At 39.0% G+C, this 23,558-nt stretch overlaps 1 protein-coding gene across 8 annotated transcripts in view; it reads right to left on the reverse strand.

Moving 5' to 3' along the window:
- Positions 1-6,604: 6,604 nt before the first annotated feature.
- Positions 6,605-23,558, reverse strand: part of Cpeb2 (cytoplasmic polyadenylation element binding protein 2) — a 52,846-nt gene continuing 35,892 nt past the window's right edge. For all 8 annotated transcript variants that reach the window (XM_032916933.1, XM_032916931.1, XM_032916929.1 and 5 more), the window contains 6 exons: positions 18,068-18,238; positions 17,020-17,109; positions 14,796-14,914; positions 14,540-14,654; positions 12,079-12,260; positions 6,605-10,611 (listed from right to left, as the gene is read on the reverse strand). In XM_032916933.1, the coding sequence (XP_032772824.1) occupies positions 10,384-10,611; positions 12,079-12,260; positions 14,540-14,654; positions 14,796-14,914; positions 17,020-17,109; positions 18,068-18,238 (905 nt within the window). In that variant the 3' untranslated portion in view covers positions 6,605-10,383. The remainder of the gene's footprint in view (positions 10,612-12,078; positions 12,261-14,539; positions 14,655-14,795; positions 14,915-17,019; positions 17,110-18,067; positions 18,239-23,558) is intronic.

Here is a 23,558-nt window from a genome sequence, read left to right on the forward strand (position 1 = left end):
TCCCCCCCCAGCAAGTGCACTCTTGTGCCATGACCTTGAGCTGTTATCTGTTATCTGGAAGTGAGAATAGGAAGTCTAGGCTTTTGGAGAAGAAAGTGGAGTTTTGGAGTTTGCCTGAGCACTTTAGACCCGGAAGTGAAAGAAACGTGTGATGAACCATCGCCTCCAGTCCTTGTTTGAAGGTTGCTTTCAGGGCCCACATGCCCTGTATTCCTTAGATGGAGGTTGAGTGGGCTGCCATGGGCATTAGAGAAGGTCTGTGGAGGGTGAAGGAGCAGAGAGAGGAGATCATGGATAGTGGCAATACTCTCAGTACTGAACAGGTAAAGACCTGCATAGGATGGTCCATCATGCTACAGCAAGTTAGAAGGACGCTGAATGTCACCGCCAGAGACGCTTGTGCTATGTGTTGATTCCCTTGCGTTTCCTCCTTGCAAGGTCACTGAAGTTTATTTATATCATTCTGCCTGAGGCTCCAGCTTCTATCAAGCGGCTTCTAAAACTGGGACTGGAGCCAGCTAACTTCTGGCTCCGATAAGAGATGCAGGTACCCAAATAAAATCTGGTCTGGACTGGCAAATTCAATACCACAGCGAGAAGCAACCGGACAGGCACCAGCCTCGGAAGATTAAGCATCCTAGGACTGAGAGATCATGGGGCAGCTCCACTTAGATGACTGTGAGAGCCAACACTACAGACAATGCAACCAAAACGATCACCAGAGAGGACTGTCTATGAAGGATGACGTGAGCAGTGACTACAGATAAACCGGTGCGCACGTCACACGTATGTAGTCTAAAGAGAACTTTAAGTGCCGAGTATAAGCATTTAAAAACAAAAAAGGGATATGCATATCCATAAGGAGGGATTAAGGAAAAAAGTTATAAATGGGAAACAAGCAACTGCAAGCTAAGAACAGAAGCATCATCAAGGGCAGTTGACTTTTAAGTCATGTATTTATTTTAAAGGAGATTTAAGAAATCATTAGGAACAAAAAGAAAATTAACTGAGAAAGGTAAAAAAGATATCATTGGGAAAAAAGTAGAGAGACCTCATGTGCCTTACTTTGGTTTTCGGTCACTACACCATTGTGATTGAAAGTCTCCGTCTAAAGGGTGCCATACTGGGAGAGGGTAGAAGCTTTAGGTCGGTGGTTCTCAATCTGTGGGTTGTGAACCCTCTGGGAGTTGCATATCAGATAATCTGCCTATTAGATACATTACAGTTCATAACAGTAGAAAAATAAGTTATGAAGTAGCAACAAAATAATTTTATAGTGTGTGTGGGATGGTCACCACAACATGAGGAACTGTATCAAGAGGGCTGAGAATCACTGCTTCGGAGGGCTTTAGGTCATGGATAGTATGTGTACCTTGAAGGGATTTTGGGACACCCCCCCCCATCTCTCATTGTGTGTTTCACTTTGAGACATAGCTGTCTACCTCTACTCCTACGAGCCAGTGTGCTTAGCTGGCTTTTGTCTTTCAAAAGCCAGCTTCAAAGCCATGAGCTAAATAGAACCATTTCCTTTATGAAATTAGCGGCCTTAAAGGTTGCTCCTGAGGATGCAGAGGGAGCTTTCGAATTGGTTAATGGAAGGAATGGAGGAACATGCTAGTAAAAGGAGAATGTTGTATGTAGAGTGTACAGGTTATCTGGTTGGGGGATGGGCAGATCAGATGCTGGTAAAGCAGACAGTAGTAAACAGCATGTTGAGGTCCCAGATGGAAGTGAAGATTTTATTGGGAGTTAACTCAGGGCCTACCCTAAGTTGCACCATCGCAAGAAACCTGCACAAATGGCTTCCATGACTCGATACTCTGTGGATGGCTGAGTAAAGATTTTTATTTTACTTTATTTAAATTAAGATTAATGTATTTGGATGAAATCATTCCAGAACCACAGATCACTGAGACTGTGGTGTGAATATTACTGGATGCTTTTACACACCTGTGTAATGATTGCTGGTAACAAGGAAAACATGGAATGGGTTAAAAGATGGATGGAAGGCCAAAGGCTTAGCGAGGGGACAAAGAGAAGGGGCCAGTAAAGTATCTCAGTAGTCTCAGCAGCTTCCCCTTTCATCATAGACATGTGTGTGGATGCATTTGGGTCTACAGCCTGCCTGTGAAGAACCTTTTCAGGAAAGAGACCCAGAATGTCTAATGTGCCCATTCATCCCAAAGACTGAAATGAATATTAATGCCCACATCCTCTGGAAAACTCCACTGTTTGGTCTCTGCAAAGTTTACTACTCTTGGTACCTTGTGCTATGAAAGATTTTTGCTTTTGAGCAACTGGGTTATTTTTCTTAGTGTGCTTTCTTCAAAGTTCATCCATGTGGCTGTAGAAAGTGTCAGAAGGTCCTTTGGAGAGGAGTAAAGTCCTTGCACGTTTGTATCCCTAGTGAGTTGGCGATTATCCACTGACAGACATGGGTAGCTTCCTTTTGTCTATTGTGACTAGGCTACCTGCTAGCATCATAAACACAAACATAGAAAGGTGTCTGGATTCTTTTAAGAATCTTCCATTTCCTGACAAGAGTTTAAAAATACCGTGTGAAATGATGTTAAATGATATCACACAATTATAAAAAAAAAAACAAAAGAGGAACAAGTTTTGAAGATCTGGAATTCAGTTGCCATGGGAAACCTGAGACCCAGGTCTGTAATTCTTGTGATAGTGTCCCTCTCTCTTGTCTTTCTGGTGGAGCAAGCATTTGCTTTTCCAATTTCCTTAAAATACACTTCATTAGCTAGCGAGATAGAAAACAAGTGGGCGAGTGGGTGGGTAGAAACACATTAGGTTATTCACATAATGAGCATCGTTTGTTTGATGTTGCGTCTGTTCGTGCCTGGTACATCAGGAAGGAAAACATGCTTATTTTAGAAAGTCAATAATAGCTGAGGGGCTGGTGAGCTAGCTCAGGTGACCACATAATCCTGATAATCTCTGTTTGACCTCAAGAACTCATATAAGCAGAAGTGCACTGTGACACATGCATTCCCTAAAACCTCACACACACACACACACACACACACACACACACACACACACACACACACACAGAGTCTTAAATTTGAAAATAAGGAACAAAGTTAGTTCCTTAGCTATGAGGAAGTAAACCATATAACAATGTAAAAGTGCTAGAACCTTAAAGTGGTCACTTAACTGGAATAGAAATTGTATTACTTAATGACACATTAGCCTGACATCTTTATCCATGACTGTTACCTAGGACCATCTTCTAGGACCATATGTCCCTCTCACAGCCATACTGGAAATCCTTCTTGGTGGAATTTTTCATCACATAACTTTTCTTTTAAAACATGTGTGTGTGTGTGTGTGACAGACAGAGACAGACAGAGACACAGAGAGACAGAGACAGAGAGAGCAGAATGTGTTTTTAACTGCTAAGTCATCTTTCTAGTCTCAATCTTTTAGAAGGTTTTGCTGTTGGTGTTGTTGTTGTTAAACTTCTGTCGATCTTCCTTTCCCTCCCTTGGTTAACAGGTCTCCAGGTAATATTTTGGTACTATCTCCCAGTGAGCCCAGAGCTCAGACTGAGTGACTAGTCTTTCTGGCCAGTAAGCTCCAGAGAGCCTCTCTATTTCCATACATGGCAGTCCCCCAGTACCATGGTTACTGATTCCCTTGTGGCTGGCTTTCTGTGTGGATGCTAAAGGTCCCAGCTTATGTCTTGATGCTTATGCAGCAGGCACTTTACCCACTGACCCACCTTGTCTGCCCCAAACTGTATTTTCTAGTGCAGAAATTTAAAATGTCTATTATCTTCCATATGAAATTCTTAATGAAATCAAGTTGTTTTAAGAAATTATTACAGCAGCAACTCCCCCCCCCAATCCTATTTGCTAGCCTGTTTTACCTTCTGTAGTCTACTGTGTTTGAACTGAACTCACTTTCCACAAAGAGGCCTGGTGGCAAGGATGCTGCTTAGTCAGTGACCAGTGCACAGGCTGTATGCAAAATTTATTCTTTTGCAGCTGAGAGTGGTGGCGGCTCATGTTTGTTACTGCAGCTCTCTGGAGGTTGACGTCTAGGCTAGTCTGGTTTAGAGGACTATTGCAAAAACAAAACAAACAAAACAAAAACAAAAAACAACAGCCACAACAAAAGTCCTTTATTCTTTTTTTTTTTTTTAATTTTTTAAAATTCTTTTGTTAAGTGAAAGAGGAGGCTGGCAAGTTAAAGGATGTGTTAGCACCAGAGAAGCCAAGACAATTTTTTTTTTTTTTTTGGTTATAATTTAAAATAGGTCAGAATACAGACGAGCATCTTTGGATTTAGTAAAATTCCAAATATAAAATTAGTATCCTGTGCTGAGATCAAGCTGAGTGCAATCCATGATTTCTTTGGGAGGCTATGAGTGATGGTGGTGATGATGTAGGGGTCACCGTGTTGACTCACCCCACTTAAGGAGTTCTGATCATATAATAGAATATGGGAACATTTATTTTTTACTTCTTAAAATGTTGTTTAAAGAAAGTTTAAATGTATGGGTGTTTTGCATGCATGTACATTTGGGCATCTACTGCACGCCTACTGCCTTGGGAAGCCAAAAGAGGATGAACCCCACAACCAGTTACAAATGTTTGTGAGATTCTATGCTAGGACTGAAATGTGGGTCTTCTGTAGAGCAGCCAAGCACTCTTAACCACTGAGTCAATTCTCCAGTCCAAATTTTCCTTTTTGAATACAGCATTGTTTTTGAATTATTTATCCATGTATTCAATGGATTTTGGATCATATTCACCCCGCACCCTCCCCTCCAACTCATGTTGGCTCTCCTTCCATCGCCTTCCAACTGGCTGGCTTGATCCTGTGCCTGCAACAGCCTTTCCTATGCATTTATAAGTACAGTGGCCCTATTCTGTGCAGAAGACAGTTTCTCCTCAGTCCTCTCAAACTCCCAGCTTTTACACTCATCTTTAAAATGTATTTTTATTTTTATCCATGTTCTGCCATTCTGTCTGTCTGTCTGTCTGTCTCTCTCTCTCTGTGTGCATGTGTGTGCGTGTGTATTCCATATATGTTAAGATAGGATCTCCTAGAACGGTAGTTACAGCCAGGGAGTTGTGAGCTGCCCAATACGGTTATTGGAAACCAAACTTGGGTTCCCTGAAAGCACAGTCAACTTCTCTAAACCACTGAGCCACCTCTCCAGTCCCTCGTTATAGTTTTGCTGCTCCCTTCTGTGATACCCCTGAGCCTGGGTGGGAGGCATGGTCATGGTGTAGATGCCTTAAAAATATAAGGTTTTATTTTCAAATACCTATTATTCTCTCTGGGAGCCTGTATGCTTACAGACAAGCACAAATCTTGACTATGATGGATTACTGCTCACACTTTCTAACGAAAACCAATTAATTCTTCCTTTCACCTATCCTAGAATCGTATGTTGGCTTCATGGTGGAAATTCACCTTCAGGATAAGGGAAGCAGGCCTCGGGTTGCTCAGTCTGTGTCTCTTCCTTGCTCCTCCTCTACACCCATGAGATGTGCAGAGGAGGAGAAAATGGCAAGCGGATGCTAGCACTATGAATCGGAAGCACCATCACTAGACCTGTTTAACAGCATAGTTAACTTCATTTTTAAAGGTTTACTTATATGTCCGCTTACAAGGGCATGAGTATGCCATTGGCTCAGTTCCCCGGAGCTCCAGGCAACTTTTAGTTGCCCAACAGTGAAGTCCCTTGAAGAGCATCAGTACTCTCAATGTCAGCACCATCTAGCAATCACTCGGAGTAAAAGTAACTCTTCAGGGGTGCTGGGAGAGATTTCTAAGGTATGTGAGTATAGTTGACGTCATTATGCAGGTGAAGGCAGGTACAGGATAGAATGAGGCCTGTCACTGGATGAGAAGGAAGGATGGCGGGAGAAAAGTTTTAGAGAGGAGGAAACCGGGCCAGAGGAGGAGCCACCAAGAGAACGTGGAGGCAGATGCTAAGATTTCTCTCTGTACATTACAGGTTGTTATGACTATTCTTAAGGGATGGATGTGTACAGGGTTTTGTATGAACAAATTATATCTTATTTAGATGGGCGGTTTATATTCTTATCAATCGGTTGTAAATTAATTGTGTGGATGTATTGTACATTGAGCTTTTAACATATAAATCTGGTTGCTGGGTCACAGTCTGTTGAGTTATGTCTTTACTATGCAAGGCTATAGAATGCTTAGGGCTAGTGTGGCATGGGGCCACGATAGCATGGCCCACAGAACGTGATAACAACCGACAAGGGGACAGTGTGTGAAAGCGGTAACAGAAACAGCAAGAGTGAACGGATCTGTGCAAAGTGAGAATTCACTGGAACCGGGACGTGCACCCACCCTTTTTAATTGTACCACAACATGTGAGAGCTAGGTGCAGAAAGGGGCATGCGTACAAGCATGGATGATACAAAAGGCTCCCAAGCTGAAATACTGAGGAATTCTGCGCTTGTTCCTAGAGTGTCTCCCATCCTCACCCTACACTGTGGAGTGGCTTGAGCTTCTTAAGACATCGATGCCTCTGAGTAAATTACAATTTCCACTGCTCCCACTAGTGTGAATGGTGTGAATTGTAGAATAAGAATTCAAGCTATGCCAATAACTTAATAGTTTATTAGTCAGTCAACAATATTACAAATATTTAAAAATTACTTAATATAAATAGTTGGCAGCAAACTATTCCATTACAGAGTTAAATTACCAGTACAACAGACAGACTGGAGATTTAGACACCTGGAAGATAACAATAAAATAAACTAAATTATTTAACAAAAATTTTAAGCTGAAGGCGTTTTACCTAGTGTCCATAAAAGCATGGGTTCTCTTTTTATTTAGAAAAAAATAAAAAACGGCTTTAACACCCCATTAGGAATATAAAATAAAATCAACTGAAAATATTAATTTGCATATCAAAGAACCATTTATAGTTACAATCCAAACACTCCATAAACCACTTGTGCGATTCTATACAGAAACTGGGAATTAGAAACTAGTTGCTTTAATATTACAAAGATTTCAGCTCCAAAAATAATTCAACATAAAATAAACTTTAGCAATTAGTGTCATAAAATTATATATTTTCACATAAAAATACAAAATAATATTAATGACAAGAATATGAAAAATTATTCCAAGTATTTTACTACTATTAAAATAAAATAAAACCCAAAAAAACAAAATAGAAATATGCATGAAAAAAGTCTCTCCTTTTGTTAGCAAAACACTATCCAAAATAACTACAATCATTTACATCAGTACAAAGATTTCTGGGTTTAAAAAATAGTTGCAATGACAAAAGGGGCATCTTTTCTGACAGTAAAAAATGACACTGTGGATAAAGTCTGCAAAATATGCAATGAAAAAAATAAATTTGCATTAAAAAGGTTTACACTGTATCTTTATACAAACATTAGAAACAGTATTGCACATCACAACACAGAATCGAGGTTAGTCAGCCTTCCAAAATGTGTTATATTCAAGTTTTGTGGCATCTTTGAGGAGAGGCTCGTGCAGCCAGATGCAACAGGGATAAAATATCAAGTGTTTTCCATACACAAATATATAAATGCTAAATGTTTCCTTCTTAACAAAAAGTGTGGATTTTTAAAGTACTTTTTCCTCCACAGTCATTCATACTTTTGGGCAGCAATATGAACATTTAGGGAACACAAATGAAAAAGCTTTGAAAATACAAAAATACAATCAAAATTAATAATTTTCTACAAAAATAGTAAAATAAATATGATCTGTAAATTAAAAAAACTCTAATACAGTGTTTAACAGTTAGAAAATAAGAATGTAGTACATAAAAGGAAAAGGAATCCCCAAACAAACAGAAAATGAAACAAATCAGAGGTAGGGGAGAGGCAGGGAGGGACACAGTATTAGACCAATGAGCTTTGCCCTAACAGGAACGAAGGTGACACAAACCAGCATTTCCGTCACGTTCACCCTGGTAGGAGAAGGTGTTTCTCTTGCATTTCCCTTCATTTCAAATATTTACTTCTGTTTACGAAGGGAAAATGATTTTCGGCATCTCCAATTATTTTATCATATAATTTATTTTAGAGTTCATTATTTAATACATGAAAAGGCTCTTCAATTTTAAACATTAAGCAGAAATTATGAAAATAAAGTTTAAAAATCTGCGAAATTAAATATCTAAATAATTAACATTGCAAAACTACTGATTTCTTTTCTAAATTCCAAAAATTGAGGTATAGCAAAGGAGATGTCATCAGTCAAAAAAAGTGTGCCATAAAATAGCTGACTGTTGGAAAAATCTCTCACAGAGATAGAAAAGTAGTGCATAACAAATGTCAAAATGGATCAAGGTCTGGCAGGGTGAGGGGAGAAAAGAATGCTCCAGAAACTCTGGAGGGTCGTGGGGAGTAACAGGTCGGGACACGGACAAATAAATTAGTAAAGAGCTCCTCTGAAAACAGCGTCAACGTCAAACACTAAAAACTTGAGCCACAACCACAATAAACAGCAGAGTTAGACATGAACCACGCGTTTTTACAGTACAAAAAAGCATACCATCGACAACCAAGGTTGAGATCAGCACTTTGCTCATGTGAAGGATTGTCCCAAGGGTTTGCTGCACAGGCCATACCCTTGCAATTTTCTCTCTTTAGAGTCAAAAATCTTAGTTCTGCATTAAAAAAAATAAAAAACAACAACAACAACAACAAAAAACAACATTTACCATGTGGGGTGCTTTGCTTAGACTGCAGGGTAACTCCTACATTATTAACACAGCGGCTAGCTGCTGTTAGGATGCTCTAAAGAGGAAAACCACCACAACGAACCATGTTCTAGGTCAGAACCGTGCATTTTTCCACGCAACTCCCTCAATAAAGAAAGAAGAAAAAAATGCAAGCAAAGTCATTACTGAAATTCCTTCATCAAAGTTAAAAAAGCAATTCTTAACCATTAAGAATAACAGTGCTCCATGCAACAGTGACCCCAGTTTAGACAGAAGACCCCAGGTACATAGGTCAAACATGTAAGCAAATTTAAGCCAGATTTCACCATTGTCGTAAAGGTAAATTTTATGCAACTAGCCATCTGTTATATTTTCCCATCTCCATTTTGACTTCACTAAAGTTCTGTGTTCTTCTATAAAACCCTCTCTTTAAGTATGGGCTTTCCATGGGTCTCACATTCGGTGACTGGTTAGCAGTGTGCTGGCCATCTTTGGTTTTTAAAGGATGTCTTAACCATGAACTATCAAAGGGGCTAAAATCAACTTTCTTTAAAATTCCTGTGTTTTTCTTTTATTCAATCTTTTATCTATACTATATCACTGCACATGAATTAGAACCGCACATCACAAAATTGCACAGGGATTACAAATATTACATCCAGTCTGCATAAAATCGAATTCCACTACTGACCAGATCACAAAATGGCTGCACTCTCTAATCTAAAACTAATTTGCATATTGTACACATGTAGGACAACATTTTTAACTTGAAGTCACAATAATGCATGCAAGTTTGCTTTTTTGTAAAGAAACAAATTTTCTAATTTGTTCATGCTACCTAGAATTCAAGAGAGCTTTTTGAACATCTGCAATACCTCACCTCATTAGTTAATGTCCGAGTGCATGCATATGGTGGACACAGGTAAGTAAACATGCATTGTTTCACATTCTAAACTATGGCAGTATCGGCCATATTGTGCTGCCTGCATTTCATCCGCAATGCAGTGTGTCTCTAACGTTTTCAATCCCGTATTAATAGGTGACATTTACACATAACACCTATATAGCAGCAAAGCTAATACAGCTTGTGATTAAAAATGTTTAAAAATAGCTAATAAATCAGATTATCTTGAGGTATTATTTCTTGCAAGTCAAAATGGAGAGCAACAAAATCAACCCTAATTTTTAGTTTATGTACACACTGAAAACAGCAACAATAAAAATAAGCATTTGTAGCAGACATATTCCATCTTCACTATTATTTTGCTACCTTTGGTAAAGTACTGGGGCAGATCTTGAAGTTAAAAACCCATGTTAAGAAATAAGTGCACGCTTCACCCACTGTATAGCAGCAGACTGTTGCCCCTACGCAAAACATTCTCATATCTAATTTTAACTTTACATATAAAAATAACTTGGAGAAAATACAAAAAAACATTTTATTTTAACATGAAAATATCACAAAAATTAGTAAGCCTGAGATGTAGGGTTTTGGTGAAAAACAAGAGGCTTGTAGTGTTTTGGCTGCTGATAACGATGCATGTATCGAGAGCTGGGTGAGAAGCAGAAGAATGCACTTATTTCTTCTGCACGTCAGTGTCTTCAGCACAGTAAGCCACATGCACCCTTTCCTTCCTTGTTAGACGGAGGCCAGTTTGCTAAACTTAGTTCCAGCGGAAGTGGATCTGACGCGGGCGATCAGCACCTTCCTTCACCAATGGCTTATGGAACTCGCGTCCTGCACGAGAGTGGATATTTGCCCAACAAAACTCACAGTAATACTGCAGGCAGGTGACATTGGCACAGAAAAAGGGGGCAAATTTCCCACCGCAGCGCGCACCCTGGCACTCGTCACACATCTGGTCATCTAGCACATATGGCTTCACCTCCACCTAGAAACAGACAAGAAACAAAGCCCCTGTGGAGTCAGCTTCAGAAATAAATATTTGGAATGATTTTAAATGCTCACAGTGTTCTAGAGAACAAGAGACAGTAGGCAGTGTCATGTGAAAACAGCTTCCCCAAGAACGAGGCTAAATGCCAGCCAGTCTGCCTTTGTGCTGACGGCATTGTGTATCAGGTTTCACGTTTATAACCGGCTGTGAGCTTGAGTGGTTAAACACTAATTCATTTATTTCAACATGTTTCCTTCAGGGGTGGCTAAGTGCTATTTTACTCTATTTTCCAAAGAGAAAAGTCACTTTAAAGATGTACGACTTTCTCTCACTTTTGTAGCATCTTTGAAACACCTGCATGCTAGCATTAATATTTCCAAATTGTGAACAAAACTCATAAGGGATTATCAGCCCATTATGAAAGACTAATTTCTCCTCATATTTTTCCTTTATCCTAGGATCATCTGTAAGGTGGTAAAACCCAACAGGCTAGGACCGCAGCAGCCTCTCACCGCACGTCAGAGCTGTGGCTAATGTGATTCCGGAAATGCCCAGACTTCTTTACAAACTCATAAGAAATAAAGCCTTACTGGGAAGGACTGACCCAGCGAACCATGTCTGATTTAAGTGGGCTCTTGACCTGTCTCACATCTTCAAACTGAGAACGATACTGGTGGGTGGTGTTGAAGGGTTAAATTCCACACAGAAGCAAGCACTGGACTGGGGGTCACCGTGGGAAACGAACCTCCTAGGCTGTTGTCCCTGGCTGACTGGATGGCATCAGTGTTTTAGAATAGTTCTGTACAATTCACAGGTTTTAGTGTGAAACAGGTCCGTAAATTAATAGCTTGTCTCTTGTTTGAGGTGGTAACCAGTGTTCAGTTATTCAGTAGGACAGCCTTTCTGCTCTTGTTCACAAGACTTCGCAGTGTTTTGCTGATGACCCAATCTATGTTACTAATGGACTAATGTTTTCAATTTTAGGTTAAATGACTTACAGGAATGAATGCAGTATCTGAACTTTAGTTTTTATAAATGAAAATTAGCTCTTAACTAGCATTTCCCATGGACCAGTTTCTCTAAGCACCTGTGGACACTTGAAGTCCTTAACCCGAAGACTAAGCTGCCTTCCTCCCCACGTTAGAAGTCTGATAAACTGGCACACAGAGCGGTCTGCCTGAGATTAAGGCAGACATGTTGGTCCCAAGCACTTGGTCTTGGGCACAGGCTTATATAAATTGCCTCCACAGGTAGTTGGGACTTACAGGCTGATAAAAATTTTTGACATGGCTTTAGAATCATATCTACACTTTTATGTAATGCCTTAAAGTTCACCAAGAAATTTATATTTTACAGATATAACCCTAGGAGTCAGAGGGAAATACAAGTGTTTGAGCCATATTATTAACTCCAGCACCTACTAAGTAGTAAGTAAGCACAGATGACTTCTGGCGTGTCACTTACGCGTTTATCAATGTCACCATGCTGAAGCTGAACAAACCGAGCACTGATGGCAGCAATGTAGCTCTGCTGATTGGAGAATGCCACTCGCCCAGCACCTTTCGGGTATTTGAGTTCTGGATCTGTATCGATTCCTGCGTAACACACACCACCATACAGCCGGTCCATGATCATAGCAAGTTCCACTTCAAAAGAAAAGACGTTCACATTGCAGGTGAGAAGGCAGTAAATCAACGACTGCAAGCAAGAGACTGCTAACGCACAGCAGCTGGTACGAGAGCCAGCGCTCTGCACACGACCGGCCAGCAGGCATTCTGTCACTGATACACTCTCAGCCTTAAAAACACAGAACAAGGGACCGCCAAACCACTCGCACTGTCCTATCCTCTGGCGTAGTAGAACAGTGTCACCACCTTCTTTAAAGCCCAACTCTTTGGCTGCCTACCTCTCATTCACTCTCTTTCTAGAAGGGCACAGCTTTGCCTACCCCCTCCTTTCTGCACTGCAGCTTTTCTCTCACATTCTTTTCTACCCGCACAGGTCTCTTCTTCTACAAGAAGATCTTGTCCTCTCTGCCAGGCCATGCAAGTTGGAGGGACAGACAGCAAGGTGAGGGAGGCCAGACTAGCTCAGTCATCCTGGTGATCAATGAGCAGCAGATCTGTAGACAGACTGACCTCATATCTGTCTGTACAACCTTAATGATCAGATTAGCACCCTATGCCTTCACTTTAATTGTTCTTGTTAAGATCAACTTTCCCTCCGGGTAAGTCCAGTACTTGATTTTCCGGCTGGCAGTCCTGATCCTGGCTAATCTACTCCCTAGTCTGGAATATTTCCCATTCTGCTGAGAACTTCAGTGTCAGAACACCTTAAGGTTCCATCTTTGTCCCTTGTCTACACCCAGTTTCGGTGTCTCCATTCTATGATACGTATTTAAAGACTACCTGTGTCTGTACCTTTAAGTTCCTGAATTTGTACAAATTTGTGGAGTTTGAGTTTCACACTCATAAACGCAACTGTCTACCAGACAACTTCTTGTGATCTCATAACACTTAGCAGGCTGAAAAGGACCACTCATAACACTATCTTCCTCTATTTCATGAAACATGTTCCAATGAGTTTTTGTTGACTCGATTGTGAAAGAGACAGAGAGAGGATCAGGTTACTTAGTCAAGATTTCTGACTTCATCATTTTATCTCCACTATACAGATAATGCCATAGAGCTGCTTTTCAGAATACAGTGAGTATCCAATCTGCTCACTTCTATCAGTCATACTCTGGTTAAAAGCTAGTATCATTTTTCGTTTGGTTTATGGAAACAAGCTTATCTGCTTGTCTTTGATCCCTCCTTTCTCATTTATTTTCAAACCATTAGAAATAATTATTTTTTTAAAACATCATACTAGACACCACACGGTTTAACTGAAATTTCAACTTCAGATTTCTGAATGGCGCCAGGAACTTCTATTGAGAACCCAGACCCCATCTCCTTTTAACCTGCCTTCCTTGCTGTTTCTCACAGCTACCTACAAGGTAAGCAGCCACCCTGTAGCGTCAGACCGAAGATGGGTTCAGCCTTCTATTTTCTGTCCAAATATCAATTATCTGCTGTTCACCTGGTTCTTCCTGCCACACAAGAGCCCTTCCCATACTTACTAAAAGCCTGCTTCCCTCAAAAATAATCTGGTCATGTGACCTTTCAAAAATATGTGTGATTATGACTCTGGCTTAAAAACTCCTCTTATTCTGGGGACAAATATCAATTAGTCTATTAGACTTGCATGATCTAACTTCTATTGATTTTTCTAATATATTTTTGTATCTCTCTTATCGTTCTGTGAATTCCAGGTCAGCCACTCTGCTTTATACACAGTCCTTCCATGAATGCACTCTGCTCTGCACTCAAGACTGTCACCACGATGTTTGAAGGCTTTGAGACATTTGTCTGCAACACACTCCTCATAATGGTCCTACTGCGACACTCTAGACAATCTTTTTTCCTTAGCTCAGATATCTTCTAGATATCACATCAAAGCATATTCTAAACATGAACATATATAAACACACACACACACACACACACACACACACACTTCTATTCCCAATCATCATTCTTTGCATCAGCCATCAAATTCTTTAAGCATTTATGTATGTGAATGGTTAATTCCTATCTCCCTGACTTAAAGAAGCTGCTTTCAGAGATAGAAATCACTAGCCTTTCAGATGGTATGATACTATATAGAATATATACATAGTAAATCTACACATCTATAATTATATCCTACGGGATATCCTTCAATCTTTGGTTCCTGGTTACTGAGAAACAGACCTTTATAATTCATTCATCTAAAATACTAATTAAGTTAATAATTCAAATGCAGAAAAAAAATACATACTTCCATAGATTCCAAAGTCAAGAACTGAGAATTCAAATATTTCTGATTTAGAGATCCTACTTACCAGCCCTTAATGGCCTAGGAACACCTCCAACAAAAATTGTTTTTCGGGGATCCAAAGGCTGAGAACCATCCATGACAAAATCACTATCACTTAAATTCCAAGGACGGATTTGAACCTACAGAGAAAATTATATTTGATCTTACTCCTTTTACTGTTTAATTTTTAAAAATGGAATCTTAAATTTTTAAACAGTAACTTAAAATACTGTTTTGGAAACCTGCCTTTATGGGGCACGGCTCCGGTGGTGTTTACTTACAGGTTTGTCTTTGATAGTAGGGCTGGAGACACACAGGTAGAGCTTCCCATCTTCTTCAATGCAAGCGTCAATGAGTGCCTGAACCGAGCTCTCCTCTTGAAAGAGGAGGAAGGCGTAGCCTGGAAGAACCATGAGAAATGATGTGCATGCCCCACAAGTCACTTTACCTCAATTTACATACTGCCCATCAAATGAGTTTGAATCATCCTATCTTCTACAGGAGAACACAGTATCCCATGGAACATACACAGGCTTTGGGGACGGGAGAGGAAAGAGAAGAGAAGGAGAAAGGCTGACAGCAGCCCTGACAAGGTCCTATGGCAGTCAGTGTACCGTACCACAGTCCAGCCCAAAAAAACAGCAATCCCTCTGGTTCCATGATACAACGGTGACTATGAGGCCAATGTAGCCTCATAGCTCTGATGCAGTACGAAAGTGCATCATTTGATAAAGTATTTGATTGCATTAAAAAAGTCATTAAACATATCTGCATCAAGAGAGACATCCATAGATAAGACTATGCAAGTTTAAAACTATACTCTAGTCATTTACAATTGGTAGGAAAACTATACATATTCTTAAAAACAATGACAAGTTTTCTTTAGGGAGTTAATTTTGATATAAACTAAGTTTCAAAGGACTATAAATATTCTATAATAAACAACCGCTATTCCAAATACTAAAATAGTACTTAAAAGTAAAATTTTTAAATTTTGTGATGTTTAATATTTTAGTATTATTTAATTTTAAAATATCTTAAATTTTATATTTTAAGTTTTTAATATTTTGTTATTAGGAAAGATATAGCCATCATCATAATTAAATGATTATAAGTAAACACAAACATAGAACAAAACAAAAAGCATTAGGCAATATTCCAGGATAGAGGCACCAGCAGCTCATGACAAGAATCTGCTCCAGTGAAGTACCAGACAGACCATAGGGCTTGGAAGAGGACGAGAAATAACAGAAGCAGCCAGAGAGGTGAGATCTGGGTACACGCCGGAGGGTGGTGGAACCAACTGGAATGGCAACGTCACTGCATTGACTTTCCTAATGGCTGCACTGGTTTTGCTGGTCCCCAACAGTGAGTGAATAGGTGACGAGAGATCTTCCTCCCCATATCCCCACAAGCATTTGCTGTCTTTGGTTTTCTTGATAATCATTCTATTAGGGTGAGATGGAATCTCAAAGTAGTTGTAATTTGCATTTCTCTGATGACTAAACTGTCACATCCTTTTAAAGTGATTTATTGGCCCTTTGTAGTTTTATTTGTAGAAATAAATCTATGCCTTCAGTTCCTAAGTTCATTTTTGGTTAGGTCACATGGTTTCTTTCTTGTTGGTCTGTTATTTTGAGTTCTCTGTATTTTCTAGATATTAACCCATGTCACATGTCTAGTTTGAAGCTTTCTCTCCCCTTCAGTAGGCTGCGCCTTCGTCTGCCGCTTTCCTTCCCTGTGCAGCTTGTTCATTTCATTAGGGAGGGGCCTATCTCCAGGGCGCCTGGAGTCCCACTGAGGCAGTCCTTCACATGCCCTGCCTGGGAGGGTTTTCCTACCTGTTCTGGCAGTAAAGCGGGAAGTTTAAAAACAGTACTTGACAGTGAATCATGCTACCATGGGTGCCATGCTACCATCTGAACACTTGGGTAATATGTAGAGTACTTCAGTAGTTTTATTTGTATAAAATATAAGGGATCATTTCATGTGCATCTCGACTCAGCACTGAAAATACTTTTCTGTAAGTTTGAATCCGCATTCCTTATAAAATAATGTTTTAGGCAAAGAAATATTCAAAGACACAGTCATTCAAACTTATTAGATCATTAGAAAATTGTGAGGAAACTGTCAATCTTCTTAACTCTTAAATGGCTGCAAGTAAAACAGAAGTAGTTCTTAAAATCACTCTGCCTTGTTCTACTCAGGCTAACAGTCCTTACAAAGTATGAAGTTTTTAAAAGTTCATTTCATTATTTGTGTATATGTGCATGTCAGAGAAGACCTTTGAGGAATCAGTTCTCTTTCTATCTTTATTCACACCCTGGGGCAGAACTCAGGCTTGTGTGGCAAGAGCCTTTACTGCATAATCCATCTTCCAGGTTCAAAAGTCACAGCATTTATATACAAGTACTTACAATAAGTTCTAAAAGTAAGTCCCAAATTATTAATATTATTCCTTTTGCTCTCATTCAACTTAGAAAATATTAATAATGCACTTCTTACCTTTTGGTGGGAAATAGGACTTGCTTTCTGCTTTATGGGGCCAATCTACTACCAAAGGTCCAAATCTCCGGAAGCTGGCAGTGATCTCATCTTAGGAAGAGTACAGAATGTGCACCACACATTAGTTCCAATGATTCATTCCAAGAAATTCCATACTTCTTAGTACTTAGAAACGTTAACAACTAAAGTGTCTAATAGCTTTAGGATAATGTCAACAGGAAATATATCAAATGCTCTTATTAAAACACTATATAAAATTTATCCATTTCAATCAAAATGAATTCATTTTGAAGCAGCACACTAGACTAATGTAGTCAATGTGAATCCTGATATTTCATAGTTCACTTGAATATTAATATCTTTGTAGTATACTCAATCATAACTAGCATTAGATTGAAACAAGTCATTATTATCAAGTTAACTAAAACAGCTATTGGTGTTCACAAGTAAAAGCATGTTTTTTGTTGGGATAAGGCAAGGTATACTAAAACAAGACTAGCTGTACTGTCAGTAAAGCATACCAAGGTTAACGTAAGCCAGATGGTTTCACCGACATTCAATACCATATGGTCAATTTCAATGATCTACTCTAATATATGTTAGAATTTGCAGAATTCATTTGCAGATGCATAAACCACACTGAAAATTATCTCCAAATTTAGCAAGACCTCTCTGTAGGCTCCTAACAAATGGGTAGATTTTCTATAACACTACAGAAATAGCTTAAATATTTAACGTTTACCTTAAATTACTTTTCTTTATTGTATTTTTATATATTTACTATCATTTGCATAATATTAATTTCCTATTTTATGTTGTTTCTACTTCTTTATTGGATTTTGTACTGTTTCTGTATCTAAGTAAACTGCTATGACTAGAACATTGTGTCCGTTATAAAAATACTCACAGTGACATTATATATATGATAAAACTACTAAACCTTAAAAGTACTTGTTCGATTATTTTCATATTTCAACAGCTCAAAGCTGCATTTTACTCTGGTGGGTTTTTTTGTTTTTTTGTCTGTTTTTAAAGAAGGTAAACTTACCTTCATCAATATCTGGAGGAAGCCCTCCAACAAAAACTTTTCGAGAGAAGCGTTCTATTCGTTCTCCATTTTGATGAGCTGAATAACATGTTGGTGAATTTAAGACACCAACTTGATCACTGTGACCATCATCCAACAAGCTATCATCTATTGGAAATAGGGAAGATCGACCTAAAATATAAGAACAAATATAAATTGACTCTCAAGGTAAAAAACAAGACAAACATAGCGATGTCAAGCTTAAGGGGTTAGACACTAAGATGACGCTGGCGTAAAAATGAATGGAAACACAGACAGTACAGAGAGGGGATTTCAGTATGACTTAGGGAATAAAGTTGCTGAGCTGCAGAAGTGGTTCAGGAGCAGATGCTTGCCTAGCATAGATGAGGCCCCAAGCCCAATCCCCAGTAACGAAAGAGTCACATGACAATAACTACAGCACACAAGAAACAGTCAATCTACCAGCTCATTTCAAAGTTTTATGGATTGCAGCAGGAAGCTAATGTACAGGAAGCACGTAGGCCTGAATGCACAACAGGAATCTTTAGAAATTGGTGGTAGAAAGGAAACAGCGGTAAGTCAAATAGATTAGAGGACACTGTGAACAAAACAAAACAAAAACACCAAGAAAGCAAGATGCTACAGTAAGCTGCAAGCTATACTTGTCTATAGTCTTTAAGTAAGTTATCATCTGTGACAATCATGACGGTGTAGAGGGGACTTATGTACAAGTATAGCACAGTGTCTTAGGATTCTAGTTCCTATCTGAGCCCTCTTCACAGGGCACATCTAGTTCAAGCTTGTGAAGAAATGCTGATGTTAGATGTCCTGTATGCTCACACAAAATAAAATTATCTGGTAAAATATAGTACCTTTATCCTCAAGAAATTCACATACACACAAGGTAAGTGCTATACATGTAAGGATGACACATACCTATAAGAAAGCCCCAAAATGTTTGAAGTAGAGTAGAGGAAAGCGATAGTGTACTGAATACCAAGGGAAGTTCTGAATCTCTAGGGGTACTAGGTAACACCTGGCTGCAACATGCAGAGCCAGAATAAAAGGAAAGACCTTTGAAGATAAAAGAAATTTACCCTGAAGAGAATGCATTTTACTTAGTAGGGGGGTGGGTGGACAACACAACAAAATAAATAAGCAAACGACAACCACTCCCAAACAACTGTCTGGATTCAGGAGCCCCAGGACAAAAATGTAACTTTCTATGAGGGAGGAAGTCAAACGAGCAGCTGAGATTAAGAGAGGATCCAAACTTCAAGGAAATGGAGTATGGGAAAAGAAAGAGAAGCAACAGTGGAGAGGAAAGAGAAAGAAAACCACATGTTGGTTGAATATAAAGACGTAAATGTCAAACCCTGGTACAAAAGGGCATGCATTAAAACTACACAAAAGCTTCAAGTGCTGACTGGGTGCTGAGAAACAAATGCAAAGAAAAGGTAGAAGCAGAGCACAGAAAAGTGATCTTTGCAAGAAAACAGATTTCCAAGAAAAAAAAAATGTGTGCTATAACTGATGAAAATTCCAGAGCCAGGAGGAAGACAGATCCTCTGCAAGCATGTAAGGCGTGGGACTTTCATCATGGAAGGGAAGACAGGAGAGGGAGGAAGCAAAACAGCACCAGGACAGAAACATCAATGAAAGATTAGGAGGGAAGAAGGAAAAAACAATCAAGGAAAATGAACTGATAATTTCAAGAAATGAACGTTGTGTTTGAGGTTATCTGTGTATTTGATGGCGGCAGTTTTCACCAAAGTGTTTGGGTGTCATGCAGTGATATGCTGTATTGTGCATGTTTAGTACAATATACACATCAGAGGAAGCCTAGTCTTCAGAAACGTATTATAGAAGGAACAAAGTTAACGATGCAGACAAGCTGTTCTTTGGAGATTAAATGAAAGAGACAAGCATACGTTCTATATAACATGCACCATAAGCTAGAACTACTTAAATATTAACATGCTACTATTTTGAAATATGTGACCCATGGTGATGTAATATAAAGGAAATTAGGAACATGGTGTTCTGTGTAGACCTGGCTGGGGAAGGAAGGATGAGCTACACACCTGTGACAATGAGCAAGCCAGTCTAAAATGGAGTCCCCAGGGAAAATGCCATGCTATGCTAAAGATTCTACAAAGCTGACTGAATGAGAGCGGAAAGTTGGAATAGCCTCCATGAGCCCTAAGCTAATACTATCCGTCAGACAGCATCTGAGAACTACAGCAGACACCTCTCATTTTGCTGTAACGTGCCTATCGACACAGCAACAGTACCAGTCTATTGTGGAAAACTAGTTTCTTTTGGTCAAGCAGATAGAATCTGATTTGTGTGGATAGCGAACTCTCTAAGCTATCCAAAACATAACCAAGTTAACCTAGTTGTCAATCACCTAGCTGAAGTCCACCCTCAGGAGTAGGTTTACTACAATCCATTAAATCCATAAAGACATCTCCTTTAATGAGAAGATATACCTCTCCTTCCCAGAAACCTTGCCCTCTAGCACAGTCTTTATGGGATGTCGTCATGTTTGGCTGGGTCTATGTACTGGTCTCAAAAAGGTGTAACTACTTCCTTTTCCTTCCTTTTCCAATGCTCACCAGACCCTCAGTATGGATTTTCTGGTACTTCAGGCTTCCTTACTCTTCCTCTAAAGTGTCTTTCCCCACCATGTGCTTATCTACGGTGTACTTGATGTTATGCTGCGTTAACTAGAGGTTCTCTCCTCTCATCTACTTCTCTTCCTCTAGGCAGCTGCTGAAATTAAGGCTTGGCTTCTCTGAGGGTTCTCTTTTAAACTCTAATGAAATTGTCCTCTTCGAGTAAAATTTGGTTTTGCTTGACTTTCAAATTTTTCTTGTCTTTTAATTCTTTAATCTGCAAAGAAAACAAACCTACTCCTGAACCTCTGCATGGTACCCCTGGCTGATTACTACTAGCAGTTTACTTGACTTTCTTTAGTTCTGTGACTATGAAAGCCACATAAAGTCTTCCACACTGGAACCCACCAGTGAAGAAATCTGAAGCACTGTTCTTTGGCCATTGCCATTCATATTTGATTCCCAAATAAACAATCTCTTCTTCCTTTCTAGATGAGAACTGTATTCATTGCTGTGTATATACATACATATACTTCCATATATACATTTACACATATATACATACATAATATGTATGTGTGGATACATATATATGTTGGATATAAGTGTGTAAAATTTATAGGCTACAACAGAAAAAAGATCCTACAGGAAGCAGGAATTATTCAGATAATATCATTTGAAATCAAATTTCAATTGTTCTGAAAGACACCCTTTCTGAGTAACAATTTAAATTCCTTTGTTATCAGAAATAAGGGTCAATGAGAAATACATGTTTATATTTTCTTTGAGATTAATAGAAAAAAATCTCCAACTATAAATGTTTAGGTCAAATATCCTGTCTCTAAAACACTTGGGCCAGGGATGGTTCTTATTTTGCTATGGTTTTTAAATTTGGATTTTCAGATTAGGGTTACTCAGCTGGCCCCTCCTCCCTCCCTCCCTCCCCTCCCTCCCCTCCCTCCCTCCCCTCCCTCCCTCCCTCCCTCCCCCTCCCTCCCCCCCTTCTTTCCTTTCTTCCTCTCATCATTCTTTCCCCTTCCTTCCTTTCTCCCTTTGATAAAAGCAACACTATCAATATCTATTAAAATTAATATTAATTGTGCATTAATTGACCAACTTACCTTATTTAATTGAATAAATCTACATTTTAAAGAGAGTGAGATAAGTAGGGAAACAACTGCTTAGATTTAGGGGAATTAAAATGATTAATCTAAATACTGGACTGAATTTAGATATACTAGTAGTGCTAATATTTTGCACATAGTTTCAAGTATTTTTATGTGAACTTAACAGACAATAAATACAATAAACAAAAGTCTAAATGACTTTTATTTTGATAGAAGATATCGAATATTTAGAATCTAAAGAGGAATAAGAGGTAACCTAAAGCAACTTAAGCTCTTTGTGAACTACAACATGATGTGTATACTTACAACAAAGGCACTGTGACAATACTAACAACTACAACATGATCCATATACTTACACAACAAAGGCACTGTGACAATACTAGCGTCAATCTGTAACTGAGTACTGTGCTTGCTATAACCAGACCCAGAGTGTATGACCCACTAACCACAGCTCAGCTGCACAAAGGATGCAACGAAATGCTAAGAAGGCTTCCCACAGCAGCCATACATCACAACCTTCAGCTCTAGGAAACAGTCAACGGTGTGTTTCAAAAAGTAAAAACCAAACCAAACCAAACCAAAACAAAACAAAAAAAAACTCCAATAAATTTTAATGCTCATTTGAAAGAAGAAGTACAGAATATATAGGTCACTTGATTAAAAAATAAGTAAAGGTCATCATTTTAGTCATTAGGGAAATCAAGCTGGATGCCTAATGATGTTGTATTATGGTTTCTTCTGGCAATCATCAATAAAAATAACTGATAGAATCTATAATCGGTAATTTGGATACTTTCAGTAGGCAACTCTTAAGCCTCCTTGCAACAACTGTAATTCAGCTTACACATTTCAAGCTGAATGGATTTTGTCGCTGCCGCTGTTGCTGTACATGTAACACCACGGCAGCACGGGATCTGAGCTCGGTTCCTGCCCTGCCCCATCTTACGGCCCTGTGTGGACAGTGTGTGTGCAGCACATATGTGCGCATGTCGGAGAAGCCGATGCGGATGCTTTGCTGACATACTCCGACACTGTTGCACTTGAGTTTTCAGATTTTGAACTTATTCTGGAACTTCAGAACAAACATTACTCAATATGACAATGTGGGAGTATGGGAAGAAAAACGTTTGCATAAGTTAATCATTTTATACATTGATTCTAAGCAGCATTCTTCAATTTTTTATGAATTATTCCATAATTTTACTTATAGAATATTATTGTAAAAGTTTTAAAATATGAAAGCACATGTTTAAAGTTAGAGGGAATCTGAATATTCTTCCTATTTTCTAGGAGGAAAGCTGTAAACGGCCTCCAGTGTGAAGACGCAGGGATTTATTGTTTGATCATCATGGCAGTAGCAGTAGGTTCGGGATCGGCTTCTCTTGAGTACCACCAGTTAGAACAAGCAGTCGCTTACCTTGTACGTTCCTCCAAAGGGAAAGAGCTGCTACTTAATATACAATCTTTGAAGATAGTTTGCCCCAGTAATAATTTTCCCCTTTTCTTACAAGACAAAGAGCTAAGGAAATGAATTCTAGGCCAGCAGTTTAGGTCTTTGAAAACTTAATTACCAGGTATATTTCCCTTAAAATTAAATTTATTGCAATTTTATTTTCTTTAAAATTCATATGGCAGGGTATGGTTTGTGTAACAGCCTCTTTGGGGCTGTAAATTAAGTTTACAAGCAGTACATTCTGTGCTATAACTACTCAACTCTACTAGAATGTGGCTCCAAGGTGACCAA

This window comes from Rattus rattus, chromosome 11 (genome assembly GCF_011064425.1).
Source record: "Rattus rattus isolate New Zealand chromosome 11, Rrattus_CSIRO_v1, whole genome shotgun sequence".
Lineage (NCBI taxonomy): Eukaryota > Metazoa > Chordata > Mammalia > Rodentia > Muridae > Rattus > Rattus rattus.